The sequence below is a fragment of the Chenopodium quinoa genome, unplaced genomic scaffold (genome assembly GCF_001683475.1).
Source record: "Chenopodium quinoa cultivar QQ74 unplaced genomic scaffold, ASM168347v1, whole genome shotgun sequence".
Lineage (NCBI taxonomy): Eukaryota > Viridiplantae > Streptophyta > Magnoliopsida > Caryophyllales > Amaranthaceae > Chenopodium > Chenopodium quinoa.
The window spans coordinates 1577799-1596173 of NW_018744626.1; the positions used below are offsets into that span (position 1 = coordinate 1577799).

The window sequence follows — 18375 nt, forward strand, 5'->3', positions numbered from 1 at the left end:
TGTGTCTTTATTTATAAATGGGGCCCATAATTAGTGGGCCCAAGGTCCAACACTCTTTAAAGTGGGCCCACATTAAATTAAGGCTAGTGTAGTAGTAGTAGTGGTGGCTTGGAATTGGACTATATCGTCCATTAGTCCGTAGATTGTAGGACAGGTGTGATTAGCAAGCTTCTATGCATCAAAGAATGTGCTTTATGACACACTCACCTTAATTATTACGGATTATTAATATTACTTGTGTGAATTCAAGATAATTTCCTTCTACTTTAAGAACCATTTTGATCCCTTGTTATCCATCTACTGTATGTAACATTGTAATTTATATGCACACAATTTTAATTTTTTTTAAAGTTTGAAATTTTTTAGCTTAGTATTGTAAGATAAGAGCATCTTCAATGGTATATTGGTATGCAAAAACAACTTGTTTATATTTATATTGATTGAAAATTACAAGAACATAACGGAGCTTAAAATTGGGGTGGAAAGATTGCTCAGTCAAGCTACATTGCTTGAATTTTCAAAGAATACACTGTTCACTTAAATTATGACATGTGTATGATATAAACATACTCAAACTACTCCCTTTGTTTTTATTTAAGTGCTCTCGTTTGACGGCACACTTAGCTTGCCAATTTACAACTTTGAATAATGATAGCTCTAATCCATAAGTATAAATTTATTTGGTCAAAAGAGTGTCAAAGTCAAACTGAGCACTTAAATATTTAAATATTAAGTGAGGGAGTACATTATTTACGAAGTATTTTATATCTATACAATCAATAAACTAGCTCATAATTCTAATCTTTCGAACAATCAAAATTATGATTATGAATATATATTAGTAAATTTGTATTCTTTTATAATTGGCATTAGTATTTGATGTTCCACTATAAACTATATAGTGCATCAAACTCATTCCAGCCCAACTATCTAGCATTCTAGCTTCATCAGCTCATATTTGCGCATTAATATATTTATTTTCATACAAAATTTTATCTTTAACATGTTTTTCCATTATACATACGTTTAGGGTGCTCAAAGCCCAAGGAATCCTAGTTCACTTGCTCGCTCTTTCTCAAATGTCTCGAAGTACTGATAAATGATGGTCACTGCAAGTAAAATTCCAGTTCCTGAGCCAATGGCACCCATGAGATCTGCCAAGACTGTCAATGCACCAATGCACATGCCTCCAAAGGCGGCAGCAGTGGGAATGTAACGGTTGAGTTCCTTCTGCAAGTTTGAATCACGGTGTCCAGGCATAACCATACCTTGCTCCTGCAAAGTCACAACTCAAATTAATAACACATTGCTGGAAAATTTTAGAATATTATTGCAAGGTCAATGGATCATCTCACAATCACACGATATACCATGAGATAATCTTTCAATCAAACAGACTGCTTTTAACAGTCTCCTCTCCTATGACACCAAAAAAATATATAAAAATAAACAAGAAACAAATTTCACTGTTATTCTATATGTTACCTTGAGTTGTTTAGCCACATCCCTAGCAGATGATCCAGAAACCTCAATCCATGTCTTTGAGAATAGAGCACATGCGGAAAGCATGAAAATTATATAGAACATAGCATGGAAGGGGTGTGCTGCCATGTCTGCTAAGCTGCAAGTTCAACAAATGAATAATGAGACTTCTAATCAAACAACTGGCAGACATGAAACTAATCAAACTAAAATGGGAGCGATACACACCTGGCTGGGGCAGTAATATAGTAAGCAAGTCCACCAATTGGGATTGATTGACCACCATATTCAGACTCCTTCCACATGCCCAACAAATTTACAAAGAAGTTCCTGCCGTATTTCCTGTATAGCAACTGCACAAATCCACAAACATTTAAAATCTTGGGAATAAATCATAAGATAAGCAGTGAGAACATAATCAATTGCTAACTCCAGTACCTGTGAGCAGAAGTAAAGGTTGGACACAAGAGCAGATACAAGAATGATGGGCATGTTGGAGGTGTAAAACAACTTGATGGGATATGAGCCCTGTTGGCCACGAGCGCTCTTTGACCGCACAGCCAAGACAACACGATATCCCTGGATGTAGATGACAATAAGGAAGACCAAGACAGTGGCGAGCAAATTGGTTACATTGGGAAGGTTCTGCCTAAAAAATGCCTCACGAAGGGCCCTAACTTTGTCAGTTCTGGTAATTAAGAGATGGAACAAAGCAATTAAAGCACCCTCAAACTCAGGTCCACGGCCAGCATTGATGGTGGTTGGGCTGAATGCTTTCCAGATGATGTTCTCACTACAAATCAAGAAAAAAAAATGTTTTAGCAAAAATAATCTACACCTTAATGAGATAGAATACCACAACACAATAAAGATTAAAGCTCACCAGATGTTGGTTGCAATGAAAAGTGAAATGCCAGAACCTAGACCATAACCCTTCTGAAGAAGTTCATCAAGGCAGATCACTACAATACCAGCAAAGCATAGTTGAAGAATGATAAGAATTGCGTTGCCAACACCAAGTTGTCCAACACTTCCATACATGCCAGAAAGAACATATGCTATAGCCTCACCAACAGCAATCAGAATACCCAACAACTTTTGTGCACCATTCCTAAAGTTTAAATAAAACATTATAAAGATTAGAAATTTATACAACTCCAACGAAAAAAAAAACAAGCACAACTCACGACTAGGATACACAACTCATCCAATCTACAAGCTCCTGCAGCTAAAGGTTATAGTATTATAACAAAAACACTACATTCCTGCTGAAGTATTCAGTACAACTTGAGCAAAAAAAAAAAAACAGTCACATAACTTAAGACAGTCGTACATTTGCTCACACAATCTGAAATCAAGATACAGGAAGCTATTGCATTTGCATGAATAAACAACATATTCCTGCTGTATCGTCTTTCACCGCATAATAAAAAAATAAAAAAAATCCCCTCCCACCCTCCAAGTTGACATTTTATAACAAATCAGTTATTGATACCTACAAGTAGATTACTAAATATGAAACTTGATAATTCTAAAAGAACACAGACACAAACCATAGCATTCAACAAAAGGATACAAAAGCAGACTATGATACTTACAAAAGTGCACGATCCTCTCGGACATTGTTGTCGACTTCAATAATCTTAGACCCTGCCAAAAGTTGGATGACCAAGCCAGAAGTGACAATGGGAGTGATACCAAGCTCCATGACGGTTCCACGGTTGGAAGCAAGGATGACACGCATCCAATAGAACGGGTCAGCCCCGGTGGTGGAGTGTATTCCATAAAGCGGAAGCTGACTACACACCAGAAATACAAACAAGGAGATAACAGTGTAGATCACCTTTTCTCTGAAGGGTACCTTCCTGTCTGCTGTTTGCACCTCAGGAAGAAACGAAAGAAACGGTCGCACCAAATGCAATACTCTGAATCCTCCTCCCATTCTCAAAACTACTCAATTAAACCACAATTCTTAACACCTGACAAAACCAATTCCTTAAATTAGCCAACAAAATCACCTTGATACCTCATCAAAATCGATTGTGCAACTACTACTACGACTATTAATTTCCAGAAAATACATGTTTCTCTCGATGATAAACAAACATTTATCACATGGCATTTTCGTAAATAAAGGGTGATGCAATACATTAACAAAAACCGTTTTTATTCTATATGACAAGCAACACATAATTCAATTCTAACATTAAAGGTTCTGTAACACATTAGTAACCAAAATTGATTCAATGAAAAGATACATAGGTAATTTCAGGGAGAAAAGGGCATAATTGATTTAATCATCAAATTAGGGTCATAATTTTCTTTCTATCAACAATTTTCGCTGGTTATTAAATTTCATAAAACCTTAGTAATTATATTCGAACCCTAAACTTATAATTAAATTAATTTAGATCAACGATAAACCCTAGATTATGATGACATGATGATTACCAACAAAAAAAATAAAAATTTACCTCAGAAGCTGCTTCAATGCAGGATGCAAGTATCAGAAGACGCTAAGTTGAATGCGCTTCAATGGAGAAGTGAGAGAGAGGAGCGAGAAGAGGAGGAAGTCCGTTTTATGTTATTTCTTATTCACAAATCACAATTAAAGCTGATCGATATTAATTTGGAAGAAGATGATACGGAGTATATATTGATATGGTAGGAGAAATTTTAGGAAATAATGAAGACTATGTTGACAGGAGAAGGAGAACATTCTTTAAGTTTGAGGAAATAAAATCTTTTCAAAAAGATTCTCCTAGTACCAAGACTAATGTTCACTAAAGATTTGTTGGCATTGACCAAAAGACTCGTGTGGACATAGTCCACAATAATATTATTGTTGACTCGAGATTTATCCACACGTAACTGATATTATATTGAACATAGTGAGTTAGTGACCCTTATTTTTAACATAGTAACCTTTATTAAAACTTGTATGATGTTTAATATTATTGTGAATTTTGAATACAATGTTATGTTCCTAATTTGAACATAGTGACCTTTATGATTCATATTAACCAATATATAAAATATTTCATTAAAAAAATTAACCTCTTATAGCGTATATATTACTAAAATGACTTTTATTTCAACATAGTGACCTTGTTTTTATTATAGTGACTTTTTTTTATTAACAAAACAACCATATTTTCTCTAATATTATTGGTTCACAATAAATTAGTGTGAACCAGGTTCATTTAAGAATTTGTGTCCCACTGATTGAACTGAAATGAACTGAACTGAATATTTTATAAGAGAAGGAAATTAGCACCTGAACTGAATTGAAAATAAATGAATGAGGATAGGCCCCAAGTTGGATGGAATATACTTATTTCGGTTCGTATTATATGCAATTTTGGAACTTTTTATATTATGTATCTCACAAATCTAATATATATATATATATTAGAGAGCCACGTAGGATTTAATTTTTTCAGTGCGCCATGTAGGATAATAAATTTTAATGGTTGCCAATTAAATACGAGATTATTAATTTCTTTTAGAATTAAATAATTTAAATGACACGGCAAAATTGGCGAATGAGATTTCCCAATTTAAATTAATGAAATATAAAATATTATTTTTTAATATCAAGAATTTTATCTAAATATATAACAAATTTTAGCACATAAATATATATATAAAAAAAATATTATTTTACAAAATTCAAACAAACCGTGCATCGCACGGGCTTCATCTAGTAATACATTAAAATTGAATATAATACAATTTAGAAGTAATATTAGATATTCTTTAGGCTTTAAAATTGGGTCTTGTTGGGTTGAATCTATTTTTCCTTCAACGTGAAATTTCTTAGGAAATGGGTATTTGTTGTTGTGTTTGGTTAACCAAAAGAAAATAAAAACTGGAAACTTAAAATTTTAAAGTAATTGCTATTTTCCCTTTCCTTCTAACATTGAAATAAAACATGTTGAGTCGAATTTCTTGTGTCAAGTTTTCAGGGAAATGACGATAATATCCTTAAATTTGATTAAAACGTGAAGTAAAAGTAGTTAAAATAGATATATATAATGTCATAGGAAATAGATGTCTACGCCAAACAGAATAGGGAAAGTGATTTCCTAGGCAATTAAATTTCTTACAATGTCAAACAAACAACGTTAGCCCAATTCCAAGGGGAATACAAAAGGAAAGTATTTCCCCGTAAAATTAGAATTCCCATGGGAAAATTATTTCCCATGTGAAGCAAACATCGCCTCAAGATTGCTACATGCCTTGAATTGATCTTGAATAAAACTGATTCTAAATCCAATTCATTCAATCGTGTGATGCAATTGAGGACTCCCATCAGTATGCGCAACAAGACTTTGAGCTGTATGCATGGTTTATTACATGATGCAAAACACCACTGTAATCAATGTCTCTAACTATGAAATGAAAATTTTCAATCCAATTCGATTATTATTTGTATTGGATTGGATTTCAGTTACAACCTAAATAATGGACACCCCTAGGCTCAACTCAACATGTTGAAGCTTCATGTACCACGATCACACCTAATTTCATCAAGTGAATTATGCTTTCTAACTCAATTTAAGCAATCAAATATTCGAATGCAATATGAAATTAGGGTATGTTCAGATTTACTGAAACTTAATTGATTGGAGTTGAACTGAAATGAACAGAGCTGAAATGAATTGTTTACGAGAAAAGGAAATTAAGAGCTGATCTGAACTGAAATTAAGCCGAAGAGAACAGATCCTTAGTGTTCCACAATAATATGAATAATAAACACATTAGTTTAGAAATTTTGTACTTCGTAAGTCATATGATTTTCAATTGCATGCACACCACCAAAAAAGTAAATGTGGATTGTCAAAAATAGTTTCGATTGAATTTTCGAGCCTGAGTGCCGGATTACCAATTTATAAACGGTTTTTAGATAATCTATAATACTTTTAGGCCAAAATGTGGTCAAAATTGAAAAATCCATTATAATAGTTGTAGGCCAAAATGTGGTAAAAATTGAAAAACCCATTCTATCATAGCCTGTTTTTGTGACTTTAAACATGCATATTTTGTCCGAACTTGACCTGACCTGATCTGACCCAACCTGACCTGACCGATCCCTCAAACCAAACTCACCTTATTCCGAAGCTAAGCCTGGTTCAGAGTTCAGACCATGCATTCCAATGTCAAATTACCCATTTACCCATGCAAGAAAAAAGAGAAATAATGGTGGACTTGGGACCCACCGCATGACCTCCAATTTGCAAACTTGCAATATTCAATTGAGAAAGGAATGTAAGGAATGTTCTTCACTTTCTCACTCTAAAACCCTCACTAAACCCTTCCTTTCCTTTCTTCCTTCTTTCTATTTCCCGCCATTTCTCGATCTTCCATACATTCTTTGCAGTTACCAAACCACTCTCTTCTTCTTCCTCCTCCTCTCAATCGCCATTGATGCAACCATGGCGACAGTTAGTTCAAGAGACATACATGAGATCGTCTCCAAACTCTCTTCCGATAAAACAAAAATTCGAGAAGTATGTAAAACCTAATTATTCGTTGAATTTTGCTTATAATTGTTTGACTATGCTTTCAATTTGATGTTTTTTGATTTCAATTTGATGATCGGATGATTTTAGGAGGGGATGAAATTGTTGAATACGTGGTTAGGAGGCGAAAGGTCGATTAAGTTCTGTCGATTTCTTAGTCGTAAGACTGCGATGCTTAGACCAGATGAAATTCCAGGCCGTAAGTCTCGTGTTTCGTCTTTCGAGTTCGTGTTGTGCCGTATTTTTGAATGTTTTAAGGTTTTTTAAGCGGTTTTGAATTTAAATGGTGTGTATGCAGCTGAAACTTGGCCGTTTCTTGTTACTTTGCTGATTGATTGTACAAATAAAGAGATATTGGCGAGTAAGAGGCGGTTGCCGAAGTTGATGTTTGCTAAAACTCTTCGGATTGTTGTGCAACGGGCACATGATAGTAAGAGTTATGGTAAGATTATGGATGGAAGTATAATATATCTGTCATCTTTGTAGTGTATCATTAAAATGTTATGAATTTACGATCATGTTTGTGAATTTTGGAATTATAGACCGTTGGTTATTGGAATTGCATACTTGCATTAATGCATCCTATACATTGTTAGGAAGTTATGTTTTATTGTGTGGAGCAACGGTAAGCTTTGACAATTGACATGGTACGTAGAAAGAGGCAATTAATCTGTTGTTTTGGATACTCATTGTGTGTAATTGCGTAGAAATTGTAAAATATATGCACCAACAAATGAAGCGCTGTTCACTTTGTTTTAGTCTTTTTATGCATGATCAAATATACAGTGTCACTGTCATACTCCCGAGGGATTCCAAAATTTGACCGTTTGCTCCCTCTTATTTTTCTATCTCCAGTAAATAATGCTGTATTTACGCTTCCATTGTCGAAAATAGCTTTAAGATTTTGATGAATTCTTTGCAAAATTGTCCTTATAATATTATATGACTGTGGTACTTATTGCAAGCGGAGAATTGTCATATTCCTTGCCTCCTTGGATGTGAGATAAATTTACTTTTACAGAACAACTTAGTCCAAGGGCTTGACCTATGTTTCTCTACTTTTATTTTGTTAGTAGTCTATGTATGTGGTGCTTTGCAGTGGAAGTAAAATTGTGGACTTGTTCCTCTTCAAGATTTTATTTATGTGTTCTTCGGGTGGGACAATCATTGTGTATTCAGTGTGGAAGTAGCTGACACAGAATGCTGAAGGCTTCTAATGATGTGTGTTCATGGTGGATGGTGATTATGTATGCTATTGCATGATTAGAGTTCACCAATTTCCATTTTTTTTTCCGTCTCTTATAACAGAATTTTCTTTATTTTTATGGTATAAAAACTTGCAGTATATATAAGGAACACCAATAACTCTAGGATGTATTTCTAGTGTGCATGTATGTATATAAACATGCAGGTCTTTACTTTTAATAGTAGAAATATAGAAAAAAGGGGATTATAGTCTAGTTTAATACTTTTTTTTTTTTCCACCTATTCACAAACACGCATAATTAAAATTTTTACTTGCTTCTACTCTTGCTAGGAAACAATCTGCCACTTATTGCAGCTGTGAAGTCTCTCTATAATCACATTTGGGATGTTTTAAAAGATGTTCCAAGCTTTCACTCTGAATACTCTATTATCCTGCGGCATATTCTGGCAGTACATGAATATTGTTTTCACATGAGGAATCGTGTCTACTCTGGTGAGTTGCTTTGTATCTTATTTGACATCTGTATCTCTCTTCAAAAAGATGTGGCCTTGTTTCTCTAGGGTATGTGATTTTTGTTATCTACTATATATTGGAAGGGCTTGTGCGTTTGTACATGGAAAAAGTTGAACCAAGTGTAATGGAGGAGGATTCTTGTCATTCCAATAATCCCAAAGAAGAAGTCTTTCGCTGTATCTTGACACTCCATTCTCTAATTGAAAATCCTCCTGGTGATTTTCCTGATCATCTAAGAGAAAAAGTAGTTGAGTTCTTTATCGAGATCTTTAAATCAATGAGGTACATCACTCAATCCTACAAAAATGCTTCATATTGTATTTGTTGCTTTATCTTATTTTGCTAGTGTCTCCCAGAATGTAGCCCTTTACCTTAACTGAAATTTGCAGGGAGGTTGGGAGGATTTCACGCAAGCTAATTGAGTGTCTGAATTCGTATTTGTTAAAAGATGGTCCAAATCTAGGCCGTCAGTCCCTGGATGTTCATAAGTCTGTGAAGCGATTTGTATTTGATAATTGGCATATTGCTGATCGTGATCTCAAGGTCTCAAACTAATTAACTTATGCCCTCTGCAACATTTACATGTGATTCCTTATATCTGCCAATTCAACTAATAGACTTGTATCTATTTTGTAGGATGGGTTTATTTTGTACATGAAGTTACAGCTACATTTGATGAGAGTTAATGAAGATGAAGAAGATAAAGATAAAAATAAAGATAAAGATGGCATCCCTTTAGTAGAACAACTTTTAGAGCTACTCAGTAAGGAGCTAGATCAATACAGTATCCCCAGCGTTTCTGCATCACGGTGAGATTTCAGTAATTTCTGTCCCTATTCCTCCTCTTGATTCTAGTTGCTTTAGTATTTTGAGGTATATGGAAGTGCTTGTTAGAGATCAAGAGGTAGATGGTCTTGTTTGTTAGAGGCGATTAGATTTCTTAGTGGAGCTTGATATCTGGATTTGCCATGGACATGCAAAGCCTCCAGAAAAATTCTGACTAGATACTGTCTAGAATCTCTAGATGTTATCTAACAAAATATTAAAGTAACATTTTGACTCACTTGTTGCTTTAACATGCTTCTTTGTCGTGGAAAGAACAATTTTTTTACTCACCTTGGAAAAAATACCCACTCATGTATTATATCTAGGATTGATATTAGAATTGAGAAAATATTGTTTGCTTTTCTTTTGAAACAGGAGTAAAAATTTGATCATCTGTCAACCTAACCACAGAAACAATGCTGATTTAGCAATAAAATAATAATGGTTTATTGTCAATCTCAGGTCTGACGCATCAAAAGATGAAAAGTTCGGAATGTTAGCTAGCTCTTATCGTAGTCTACTGGAGCTAGCAGCACTTGTTTTCTACAGGGTAGTTATCCTGAAGCTCTCTTATTTGTCATACTACGCTGCATTGATATAGCTGCCACTTTTCTTGTTTAAATGATTCTATCATGTCGAGAAATTGTTTCTAGATAAGGTAGAACTTTTGATGAATTTCACTGTATATATTGAGGGACAATATTATTCCCTCTCTCTCTGTCTCTCTTGAAGTGAGAAAATTGACATTATACTCTTCCTCATTCATCATTATGTAATTGTCAATTTGTCGTTCAAGTGCTGTCAGCCTCATTCCATTGTGCTTAGACTCATCGATGAGTATTAGGGAGACGTGGGAGATGAACCTTTAAATCATTTATAGTTTTTTTTTTCCCATTACTGAAATTTGTATTTGGAGTATGTAAACCTTAGGGCTCAAGGTATCCTGTTTAAAGAATCTAATATTTGAAATTAGTGCACCAACCACACAAGTCATCATCTTAGAAAAGGCCCAAGTTTAAACCTGGCCAAGTAAGGTAAAGTACTCTGTCCTGCAAAAAATCACATCACAGAAAAACAATCCTTATTTTTCCCTAGTTACAAAATTAAAAGTGTAGCTGGGCATGCTGATCTCCAAAGATTTGGATTAATTGCTCATTATTCCTTTCATAACTATACATAATTACATAGGCAACTAGCAAATGAGCCAATTTAGAAGGAAATGAAGCCCAACAAATCCCCATGTTTCAATGGATTTAGGGAAAAAATAAAAATATCTTATATCATGTTAATTTGATTGCTGCCTCACTGGACTAGTAGAAAATATTTTATAGACATTTTCATCCCTGCTATTTTTTTCAATATTCACTTAGAGACAGGCTTGTAATCATGCCAGTACTATCTTGTTTGCTCTTCTTTGCAGGCATGTGTTGGTGTAATTAAAAGACCAGTGGCTGAAAAACGAGCAAGGAGGGAAAATGCTGCAGCCTACTTGCAAGAACAGTTGACAAGAGGAAAATGGCTGTGGTAAGCTTGAATGCTAAATTTATATATGCTTTATTGAGTAAATATTGTTATTATGTATATTAACATGGCCTTTTGGGGATATAAATACATTTGTTTTTTCTTTTCGCGGGGCTATGTTGTTGACTATTTGACTTGTAAATTGATAACTGAAAGCAATGACATGCAGGGGAAGTGGTTGTTGTTACCTCCTATAAATCTACTCCCTCTTTACTACATACTACGTATGTTGATTCATATATTTAAGTAAATAGTGTCAAAAGATTGATGTTACCCTATAGCAAATTTATTGAAGTTTGGCCAGTTGGGCTACCTTTTAAGGCCCAGTTCTGTTCAAAAATTATTTTGATTAAAAGTTGAATCAAACAAATCCTAGAGTGTCTTGAGTTAATTAAAGCTCTCTCTCCGCAAGATAATTAAATAGTCTACTTAAGCTTACATTTACTTAGTAAACTCGAGCACAAATAACGGGACTATGATAGTTACGAACCTATAACTAATTGACCACTCAAGTTATTCAACTTAAAGATGACTACCATCTTGTCAATTTTCTACAACTTAAGCTACAGAAACATAATTTAGTCATTTGTTTTTCTCTATATCGCAATTTGTTGACATGGGTTTAGTTCATGCAATATCTCTTTGCATAGGACCTTTAATTTCATGATTTTTGACTTAAGTGATTTTGTTGCAATAAATTTTCTAAGTTTATCTTTGCTTCGTGTTTTGATTAGATTTAGTTCCGTTTTGTGCTTGTTGTTAATAAGGAATTATATACTAGCCTAATAACATTCTTGTTGGTTAAATTTTTGTACTAGTATATATAAAAAATGAATATCCTCTTACTATGACTTATTTTAAGTAAAGTTTTGCCTACTACATTAAGAACTTTGTAAGACTTGTTTTACTGATCCAGAATACATGGCTCAATATACTTATACCTTATAGAGTTAATTTTATATGGAAGTTCAAGTTCAAGGTCTAGCACATTTTAACTTGTGATCTGATAACTTGGACCCAAATAAATGAAACAGTTCCAAAGTTGAATCAGTTTTTAGTCTCTGTATCCAACATGACCAATTCAATTGCCGGATCCATCTATGGTAATCATGGGTCAAGGTGGGTGAACTTTTATTAATGAATCTAATTAATTGCAGAGATTTGAAGAAATAGGAAGGTTTGTAAATTTTTTGATTTCTAATATATGCTTATGATGTTTGTTTTGATGAGTAATGGGTTCCTTGTGATTCTTATATACTGAGTGTACAATCTGGAATATATAAGATTCATATATCTAATGGGGATTTACAACAGGCATGCTGTCTTTTGTCATCTATGCCACAGTCACCAATCTCGCTTACCTAAGGAACTTTTTGCATGTTGGTTTGACGGCATATGCTCCAGTTTGGAGAGGTATATTTTTTTTCTTCTTGGTTCTCTTTCTTGATCTTTATACATCCCTCTTCCTTACCCCCTCCTGCTCTCCCATTTGAGAACTTATAACCTGGATCACTGGACAGGGTAATTCAACGGTTTTTAATTATGAACCACCCTGCCCTGCCTAGAAATGGTCAAATCTTTGTTACGAAAAAATGGAAGATTGACTGCATAAGAATTCCACATCAAGGGCATCAACCCTGTTTTTCTTCTTGCTGACGCTCTCTGATGTGGTACTTCACTACTTTGGGGTTAGTGTCAGCCACTGGCATTGTTGTTGGTAGACTAAGCCCTTGCTGGTTTCACTAGGCGGATTTGTCAAGATTCCTCTCTTCACCTGCATAGCCACCTTTGAAACAACAACAAAGCCATTGTCCCAAAGTGACATGGGGTCGGCTAACATGAATCTTCATAAGGAACCGTCCACATAAAATGTAATAAAGACAGAAAAAAGATACAATGAAAGAGGAAAAAAACAAGAAATAACACAGCGAGCAAAAAATGGGGCGGAGTAAAGTGAATATTTTAAATAAAATTGAGAAAGTTTTATAGAAGGGGTTAGGGGAGATAAAAAAGAGCGGAAAAACATGTGCTTAAAAACACCAAACAGTTTGAGAAAACCTTAAAAAAGGAATTAAGTATAATTTGCAAATGAGTTTAGGTACGAAAAGTATGTATTTATATTGAAAGTCTGACATGTCTTCTACATAGAATTTCTCCCTCTACTTTTCCCTATCCAATGCCGTATTTGATGTATTGCAATAAGCTGGCTGCCTGATCTTGAGCACTTGTTTTGTCGTAGACTTCAGCAAGCTCTATGCCTTTTAATCTCTTGATTTTTTTTTTATTTTTTATTTTTTATTTTTTTTTTCTGTAATGGTTGGCTGTGTACTGTTAGACTTAACCTGATTCTTGTTTGTTCCAACTTCTGAAATGCCTGGGTGTATCTTTTCTCTTTTTGAATAATCATCTTCTCATTTATCTTCTATATTTTTCTTCAAATCATTGTATCAGAATATTGGCTAAGGGGTGTATCTTAGTAGAAGCTATTTTCTTTTTGTTATTATACATCGTATATAATATCATTGTAATCAATGTATAAAAAAGCTGTGCGCTAGAGCGAATAAGTGATTAAGGTACGCACCTCATGTGCGCCTCATTGATGCGCCTCTCCTAGGAAACATGCCTAGGCGTGCTTTTATATGCTGTTCATAATAAATTAATAATAATACATTATTGCCTTTTCAATGTCTTTTTTGGGCTAGTTGGTTAGAGTTAAAACTGCAGTTACTTGGTCCACTAAGATCCAATCAATGGAATGGATGTATTCATGTTTGATTTGTTGCCATTATATTGTAATTTAAAGGTAAGGTAACAAATATTTAGCCTTTTTATCTCAGGGATAAACTTGAGTAGTTGCAGTTGTCAATGGCCTTTTAATATTTTTTTTTGCCTTACGTGTTGACTGATTCTTTGTTTATCTGGTCGTTGTGACATGTGCTATGTTGTAGAATCCTGTCTGATGCTAATGTGGAGCATTCTTATGATGGTCTGCTGTGGACACTACGGTATGCTGAACATAAAAATATCATTTAGCTCTGTGATCTTGTCAAGTTTCAACCTGGAATCTTTCTGTCAACTCTTTCTTAGCTTAAATTTAAGAAGTCTTTTTACAATTTTCACAACATATCTTCTTTATTTGTTTGATTACAATTTCTTTAATTTTCATCCCATGCATGAAGGAGCTTACATCACCTCTCAATTGTGCTTCTGCCCCTAGTGTCTGTGGAGAAAGACCTGCTGGAGTCGTCTTCAATCTCAAACAAGGTATACTATTATTATGATAACAATTCTGATTCTGGGTATAATCAACTGGTTCAGTCTCATATAAGTTATCTTTTCCTCTGTTCGAAAGAGAGCCTTTGTTTAATAAATAAGGGCTTACCTCTTTGCGTCCAATTTTTCAACAAATAATTATACGTAATCTTGTGGTGTAAGAAGTCAGATGTGAAAGTGAATCCTTGATATGTATATATTCTTTTTTTTTAATCAGATATTTAATGAAGATAGGGCTTGACAAAGGGATGTATTGTGTATGAGCTACATTACATGCCTACATGGTCCTTTGGTCATAACGCATTGAGAACCCTAACTCCCTAAGTGAAATAAATAAAACAGAAATATTAAGGGAAAATTTTCTTGATAAACCCTAAGCTCTTCGATCTTGATCAAAAAAAGAAAAAAAGAGAAAAAAAAAGATGCTAATGGATCTAATACTTGCTATGAAAGTGATGATTGTTCTATAGTGGTTCAATGATGATGGCCTGCTTCTAGATTAGCTTATAATTAGTTCATTTTCCACATAATCTATTGCTCAACAAGAATGCATTGGGGTCCTAAAAAGAGCCTCAAGATGGTTCTGGTTTAGCTTCTATGGATCGGCTGTGTTGCATGTCAATTGGAAATGAGTTGGGTTAATGTGTGTTGCTGGAGCATAGAGCTTTGACTTTTAGGAGTTTTTCGTAGTAAATATGCGGACTTGTAGATAGGTCTTATGTGAGTAATTCTTTTCTTTTGGTTGTATTTTCTCTTATTCTTTGCTATAACCACAAACTATTTTCCAAAAGGAGATAGGTTCAAACATTGTACGCTGGCTTACCTATGAGGCTATTAACCAAAATTAGCTGAGTGGCCATTTCTTTTATCTGTTTTTACCGTGATATTATAATGTGAGTTCTGAATTCATATAAGACACTGAGATTTTGGAAAATTTCAAACTAAAGCCATAGTTTAGTTCATACGAATATTTCACTTTAATTATCTAGTCTGTATTCATTGTTGGAAAATGGTGATATTGGTTGCATTCAATTTGGCAGATTTTCCGAGGTTGGCAAACAGTTTGGAGCTGCCTTGTTCATGGTTTCCCAAAGCTCAGCAGCATCACTTCTGTTGTAAGTACTAATTTGTAATGTAACAGACTACTTTAACAGTTACCTTTAATTCTATGGTTAATTTCATTAGAAAACTAATTTGTATAGATAGAAAACACATGATTCTGGTGTGCAGTTATTTATGCTAGAATAGTTACTAAATGCATGCTGATGAAGCAAATTTCTTTCTTTTATTATAAACAACGCGTTCTATACTTTTAGTAGTTTTAAATGTGCACTGCAAAAGATAAAGCTTAGCTGTCAAAAGTCCTATTGAAGTTACGAACCAATAAGTTGTTTTTTTCCCCCTTCTACAGTAGTCTATAGGGAAGTCACTATTTTTTCTTACATGTTATAGATTAGAACTCTTGGTTTCTTTAGCATTGCTCTTTATAACATTTAAATAAATACCCCTTTCACTAACCCCTTCTGGACTGACTTTGATGATGTGCAGGCAGACGCTGCGTTCAGACTGCTTGGATATTTGGTCTCACATGTGTGTCTGCATTCATATTACCTTAACATTACTGTTGAGAGTCAGCATTCTGCTATTGGTTGTTAATGGAAATCTGATAACCTCAGCAATCAAACTATTTAAGTAAGCTGCTAATTATCAATTTTCCAGGATATGCTGAATATGACAGAAGTACCGCAGGATGTTTGGGACCTCCAATGCTTCAGATGTATCTCATCTCCGTAAGCTTTTTTTACTTTGTAATAAGATTTTGCACTGCTACCCTCAACCTGCTAATCTACTACGAATTAGTGTATAATTACTTGACTCCTATAGAAAAAGCTGATAAAAAGGGTGTTGAACCTGGACAAGGGGGAGCTCTACCCTTGATAATCCATTGGCTCTTTATTTCCTAGTGCACCACCAGATTGTGAAGGGAACATCTTCCATACTTAAGCTAGCCTAATGTTGTCATTGGGGCTCTACCCTTAATAATTAGCCTTTCTTAGAGTCAAACTCATGGGGATCCCCCTGGCTTGTCTCTTTCAGGCATAATTCAATCTTGGTGCACTTTTTTCCTTTTTGTCTCCTTTTAATCTATCTTTTGTTTTTAGTATGTATTTATATTAAAAATTAGAACTTTTGAGAGATAGTTGAGAGAGTGTTTTTTTAGGAATCAAGTGAATACATTGTGAAGTCAGTGTATAAAACCTAGTCCTGAGTAGTTTAGTGGCAAGTTATTAGTGGCTTTAGAAATTAGCAATTAAGCATATATTAAAGACATTAGACATAGCTTATCTTTGTGCTGCACTCTTCCCCCCACCGCCCTTTTCTTTCTATGCAACCTTATTTGCAGATTTATTTATTATTTAAATTTTTCTACAGGTCTGCTCTGTACTTCATTTCTTGTTATTTCTCCAGAAAAGGCTCTCAAGTAAGCTTGTTATCCAATAGTCTCCATGTTTTCATTGTTGTTTTTTGTTCCTGATTCACATGTTCTTATATGGGCATTATTGCCATGCATCTGTCAGCAACTGTTTTATTATGCTCTTTTGCTATTCCCTTCTCTGTTTGTCAACATACTTTAATCTTGTCATGCCTTCACTGGGTTTGGAATTCTATTGCAAGCTCTAAAATCTTTTGTATTGGCGATGGTTACAACATTAAGGCTCTGTTTGGTAGGGCGTAAAACATTTTCACTCAAAAGTGTTTTCCCATTTTACATTGGTTGGTTTGGTGTAAACATTAAAATGTAAAATTTGGGGTGGAAAATCATTTTCCACCTTACTGAAAACATTTTCCCCCCAATTTAGAAGGAAAACATTTTCCATCACAAGTGGAGGGAAAACATTTTCCTTCACAATTGAAGTAATTGATTTTCAGTTCAACTAAACAATGAAAAATATTCAAAATGAAAAATCATTTTACATGCAACCAAACAACGAAAAACCTTCATAAAAATGAATTTTCCAATGTAAAAGATTTTCCATGAAAAATTATTTTCATCTGAAAATGTTTTACACCCTACCAAACGGGGCCTAACAACATTTGTCAGTTTTCACTTTCTAATTTCAATTTGCTAGAAGATCTACCATGGATAGTTCTGTGTAAAATGAGGTGATGTGCTCTTCTTTAGGGTGTTAACTCATACTCCTCCGTTCTAGTAATATTGCAACACCTGGTCTTTTACACTATTCATCGCGCTTGTTTGACCACATATTATGATTTATACGTAAAGTAAAATATAGTTATGTGGGGTCTTGTTAGATTTGTCTCGTAAATTCTTTCACAATATCTACTTTTTATAATTTTTACTCATATAATTATAGATATTTAACATATAAAATGTGTTTTAGGGTGCGTAATTTCATCCTTGTTTCAATATTTGTGGAACAGAGGAAGAATATTGTATGCATACCTCGGCTGTTATTGTGTAATTGAGATAGAGAACTTGCAATGGTTACCAAAAGTAATATTTACTTACAAATAAGCTTCATTGAAATTACTTTGGTGGTAACAAGGTGACTCATGAGAATTTTGTAATGTGTCATCTTTTTTTGCAGGGTGATCTACGTGACAACTTATATCTCAGACAAAATATTTTGAGAGGAGTTATGAGTATTATCAACACAAGGGTTAGTGACATCATAGTAGCTAAACTTCAATGAGTGTGAATCATTATAAGCAATTTGATTAGTATCTTTATACTCCATATTACTGTATTGTGCTAAACACTTTGTCACGTAAATTTATTGGAATATGCTATAATGGAGTTTTAATTTATCTTGAGATGCAGGAGACTCTCACTTTGGATGAGCATGTGGTTATATTATTGCCAGCAGCACTGTATGCAATATGTGTGGGAGTTTCTATAATCAAGGATCATCGTGGAGGGTTTTCATCTTATTGTGATGATGAAGCTGCTGGAAAGGAAGTTGACTGGCTTAGAGTAATCTATGTAAGTGTATATCTACGGAAAGA

At 34.2% G+C, this 18375-nt stretch overlaps 2 protein-coding genes across 5 annotated transcripts in view; one reads left to right on the forward strand and one right to left on the reverse strand.

Moving 5' to 3' along the window:
* Positions 1 to 1035: 1035 nt before the first annotated feature.
* Positions 1036 to 3424, reverse strand: LOC110700389 (protein transport protein Sec61 subunit alpha-like). The gene is made up of 6 exons (XM_021877928.1): positions 3081 to 3424; positions 2366 to 2593; positions 1921 to 2275; positions 1711 to 1835; positions 1486 to 1621; positions 1036 to 1275 (listed from the first exon to the last, which is right to left on the reverse strand). The coding sequence occupies exons 1-6, from the start codon at positions 3422 to 3424 to the stop codon at positions 1036 to 1038; spliced, it is 1428 nt and encodes a 475-aa protein (XP_021733620.1).
* A 3314-nt stretch (positions 3425 to 6738) lies between these two features.
* LOC110700390 (serine/threonine-protein kinase ATM-like) overlaps positions 6739 to 18375 on the forward strand; it is a 48260-nt gene continuing 36623 nt past the window's right edge. For 2 of the 4 annotated variants that reach the window (XR_002507203.1, XM_021877930.1), the window contains exons 1-18: positions 6739 to 6995; positions 7098 to 7206; positions 7306 to 7449; positions 8545 to 8706; positions 8811 to 9009; positions 9117 to 9270; positions 9364 to 9536; positions 10015 to 10102; positions 10973 to 11076; positions 12388 to 12486; positions 14022 to 14078; positions 14253 to 14337; positions 15387 to 15461; positions 15895 to 15936; positions 16066 to 16136; positions 16780 to 16828; positions 17958 to 18029; positions 18191 to 18352. Coding sequence is in view for 2 of the 4 variants with exons in the window: in XM_021877930.1 (XP_021733622.1) it covers positions 6921 to 6995; positions 7098 to 7206; positions 7306 to 7449; positions 8545 to 8706; positions 8811 to 9009; positions 9117 to 9270; positions 9364 to 9536; positions 10015 to 10102; positions 10973 to 11076; positions 12388 to 12486; positions 14022 to 14078; positions 14253 to 14337; positions 15387 to 15461; positions 15895 to 15936; positions 16066 to 16136; positions 16780 to 16828; positions 17958 to 18029; positions 18191 to 18352 (1920 nt within the window). In the remaining 2 variants the exon portion in view is untranslated. The remainder of the gene's footprint in view (positions 6996 to 7097; positions 7207 to 7305; positions 7450 to 8544; positions 8707 to 8810; positions 9010 to 9116; positions 9271 to 9363; positions 9537 to 10014; positions 10103 to 10972; positions 11077 to 12387; positions 12487 to 14021; positions 14079 to 14252; positions 14338 to 15386; positions 15462 to 15894; positions 15937 to 16065; positions 16137 to 16779; positions 16829 to 17957; positions 18030 to 18190; positions 18353 to 18375) is intronic. The other 2 variants (XR_002507202.1, XM_021877929.1) reach the window with 2 other exon arrangements.